Here is a 3,778-nt window from a genome sequence, read left to right on the forward strand (position 1 = left end):
GTCCAACCCCATTGCAATGAGCAGGCACATCCAACCAGATCATGTTGCTCAGAGCCCCATACAACTTGTCTTTGAATGTTTCTAGGGATAGGGTATTTTCCACTTCCCTGGGCAAACCAGTGTTCCACCACCCCCATTGTAAAAAATTTCTGTCATATACCTTGTCTACTACCCTTTATTGGTTTAAAACCTTTACCCCTTGTCCTATTGCTACAAGTCCTGCTAAAAGGTTTGTGCCCTGTGTAAGAAGGCTTTAATAGCAGTGAGACAGTCCAACAGCCCACCTGCTTTGTTCTACTGGTGCAAGATACTGGAATCCAGTGGAATAACTTGCATGAGATCAGCCCTCCTTTTCTGTGGCTTGTGTTTCCAAGCATCTGTGTGTGTAAGTCTTAATATCTGCTTGTGCATACCTCATGAATCTATATATTTTAGCTCAAAATTCAGAAACTGTGAAGCAGTGCACCAGTATCTTATCAGTTTACTTAATGCTTTTGAATGTTGTGACCAAGTGAATAGAATGTTCATGCCTCAGGATTGTTCTCTATTAAAAAAAATTGTCAGCCTCACCCTCTGAGAGGTGTAGTGTTCATAATAGAGGTGGTGTTAAGTTTCTGTTTTAGAACAACAGAACAGTTGTGGTTGAAAAAGGGAACACTTAATTACTGTAAAATTATAAATAGGAAAAAAAACCTGGGGGATTTCCATGACAAAGAGAGTGCTTTTGACAATCTTAGCCTTTAATAGATGATGTTGGATGTATTTTATTTCCAAATTAATTCTTAAAAAATAGATGTTAAGAGTTTTTTTATTATGAAGGAGAATTATCTCCATCTCAGAAAGAAATTGTCTAATTTGAGAAATCAGTGGTAGGAACTATTAAAAACAACAAAAAATCCATTTAAAAAATGCACTTAGATTATTTTTCAAACCATACTGGTGTAAGAAATTTCTCATTGCCATTTGTAATAACAAAGAATAGTTATTAACAAGTTACTAAAGTAAGTCAACAGAAGTAATATTATTTTGCTTTGGTTTACACTTTAGTATTACACTAATTTATCATTGGAATTATTACCTTCACTTTGGTATAGGTTTTCCGAAAATACTTTCTTGAGGAAGTGCTCCAAAAGTGGAATTAAAATTTAAAAATTAATGGAAAGCATCTTTAAGCTTGATTTGAAGTGTCTGCCTGGCTCATTCTGGTGGTGATGATGTCGCTTCTGCTGAATGGGCAATTTTTTTTTATTTCATGATTGCTCTTATGGTGCACATGAGATGTGGGTAACTTTTCCCATGTTCCACATGTGTCCAAAACACCCGATTTTTTTCCAAGTATAACAAAGCTGACTGTTAAATGTGATGTGTTAGTTCCAGTATCTCCAAACCACTGAACTGTTTTCCTATGAACTGTTTTCCTGGATATTCTAGCATTGTTACTCCTGAAATAAAAGCCAAACACTGCCGCGTATCTGAACCACATAAATTACTGTCTAATGTGATTTATTTACCTGGTCTATCATGGTAGCTGGGATAGACAAAAGAAAAAAAAGTAATTTAAAAAAAAAATATTTGCAATTGGTTGAAATAGAAGATGTGTATTATATGCTGTAAGTTCTTCACTAATTTAAGATTCTTAGATCCAGGAAAAAATGCCTAAGCTCTGTTGTATTTGATGAATTGATACCTTATCTCATGGTCTGAATCTTTATTTCTTTATAAATTTCTGTGTGAATTATTAGCTGGATTTGTGGTTTTCTGTATCACATAGTTTTCAACAATAGGCTGCTTGTGTTTTCAACCTTTTACCCTGTTTATGCAAAGGCTTTCACTGTCATTTTATGATATGAGTTGAAGGGCTAATCACTCAATTGCTATGCAAAGCAGCTTCAATTTAAGTGACTTAAACAGTAATTTAACCATGCTGTGGTATATTGCAGATTGTCTGTGCACGTCTCAGACAAAATGGGCCAGTAGTCTCATGAAGGCTGTTGAAAAGAGTAGAACCAATTACGTGCTGAATTGTTTGCGGAAATGCAGAAGTGCTGGCCTAAGTGTGACTTTGAGACAGGGTTAAAAATGTTCTTGATGTGCTTGTCCAACCTGTTTTTAAAAGCATTAATTCAAGAGGTAAACTGTGCCTGGGTAGCCTGTGCCTCTCCACCTTCAGGATTTTCATGTCTATTTTATAGACAAGGTAAAGTCTGTTTTGTTTTTATTTTCTCCTGGAGATTGAGATGAATTTATATCATCCGCTAAATTATGTATCGCCTCTTCCCTCGAGACTGTGACTTTGCATTCTTTCTGGTAAGGATGGCTTTAGAAAATGCCTGTTCTCTAGCCCTGCCTGCTTGTTCTTACTTCTTGCCAGTTTTGCAACACTTTTTTTATTTGCCAGCGCAGCTGTTCATGGGGCTGCTATTTGAGCAGGGTCCGTGACATGAGACACGCAAAACCACGGATCACTGAGTTAGAATTGAGAGACTCCACTGATAAGGTACTTGCCAAAGAAAAACCTGATAGCCCTGAGTTCTCTTAGTTTCCCCAGCCCATGGTTAACGAGCCAGAGGGCTGGCACTGCCAGTACCTTTGGGAATGACAAGGAGAACAAAGAGGAGCGTGCTTGTGGGCAGGCACTGCCTTGGCCTTGCCGGTGAGTCAGCAGCCCCTTGGGGACTGGCACACATTTTGATCTGAAGGCAAAGACTGACTTGGCTGGTGGCTTGTTTAATCTTTGGTAAGAGCCTCTGCTCTTTTTAACATGCTTAAGTTTGTTTCGAAGCGTGGAGTGGCACATGCAGTGACCACGTCGCGTTGTTATTCCAGCATTCCAGCTGCATGGTTTATCTTTCTTCCTGTATCATTTGATAAATAAAAACCTCACCAACACCTCCAGAGGCAGCTCTGCAAGCTTTGTCATGAAGCAATTGGCAAAAAATATTTTTACCTTAAAAGCTGACATTTTGTTACACATTTATGAAGAAATAAGGGGGTTGATCTAAGTTGAATTGTTTTCAGTGGTGTAGATAGGTTTAGTTTCAGAGGAACGTGTCAAATGGTTCATCTTTTATTAAAGGTGACTGGCAGAGCAGTTTTACTGCGTATTTGGCAAGAATGTGATCAGTGAGGTGGCTCTGTCATGTCCAAAGATGTGAGCTTTGCTTCTTTTGTCCATCCATGCCAGCAATAACCAAGTTGCATATGAAGTTATTTCCTTAAAGATCCTTAGAGATGTTTGTTCTCCACTTCCGTGATTGGAACCAATTCCCTGTGTATAAGATACGAGTTGAATTGCCAGTCCTTACCACCTATCATGTTAGAAGATCTATGATCTATTAAAACCGCTGGTTGTAATTGCAAAGTTCAGAACGTCCCCAAGGTTTCAGTGTCCCGTTCTTCTCGTTCCTACGCTGGAATTCGGGCAGTGCCTGTGGCTGCGGCCCGAGGGGTCGCTGGAAAGGGGAGGGGAAGCTGGCGGGGACCCCCTGGGCAGCGTCAGGCTCTGGCAGGGCCGGCAGCAGAGGGCAGGAGGCTGTGGCTCCCGGCGCAGCCCCGGGTGCTCCGGAGGGGCGGGTCGGGGTGCGGGTCTCCCCGCCCGGAACGGGTTGCGGGGCCGGCCCGTGGGACCTGCGGCGCCTCCTCCCCGGCAGCAGGGGGCACTGCGGCACAGCTGCCCGGCGGGCACTAGGACCCCGCGGCCTGGGTGCTCGTCACGCGCGGGAGCCTGACGGGCCCTCCCTCTGATTGGGCAGGGCGCCTGTCACTCCGGCTGTTGCCC

At 42.1% G+C, this 3,778-nt stretch overlaps 1 protein-coding gene across 1 annotated transcript in view; it reads left to right on the forward strand.

Moving 5' to 3' along the window:
- The first annotated feature begins 2,440 nt into the window (after window positions 1-2,440).
- HTT (huntingtin) overlaps window positions 2,441-3,778 on the forward strand; it is a 75,514-nt gene continuing 74,176 nt past the window's right edge. Inside the window, exons 1-2 of the mRNA XM_010000293.1 lie at window positions 2,441-2,497; window positions 3,387-3,703. Coding sequence (XP_009998595.1) covers window positions 2,441-2,497; window positions 3,387-3,703 — 374 coding nt within the window. The remainder of the gene's footprint in view (window positions 2,498-3,386; window positions 3,704-3,778) is intronic.

The sequence above is a fragment of the Chaetura pelagica genome, unplaced genomic scaffold (genome assembly GCF_000747805.2).
Source record: "Chaetura pelagica isolate M959 unplaced genomic scaffold, ChaPel_1.0 scaffold116, whole genome shotgun sequence".
In the NCBI taxonomy this organism is placed as follows: Eukaryota; Metazoa; Chordata; class Aves; order Apodiformes; family Apodidae; genus Chaetura; species Chaetura pelagica.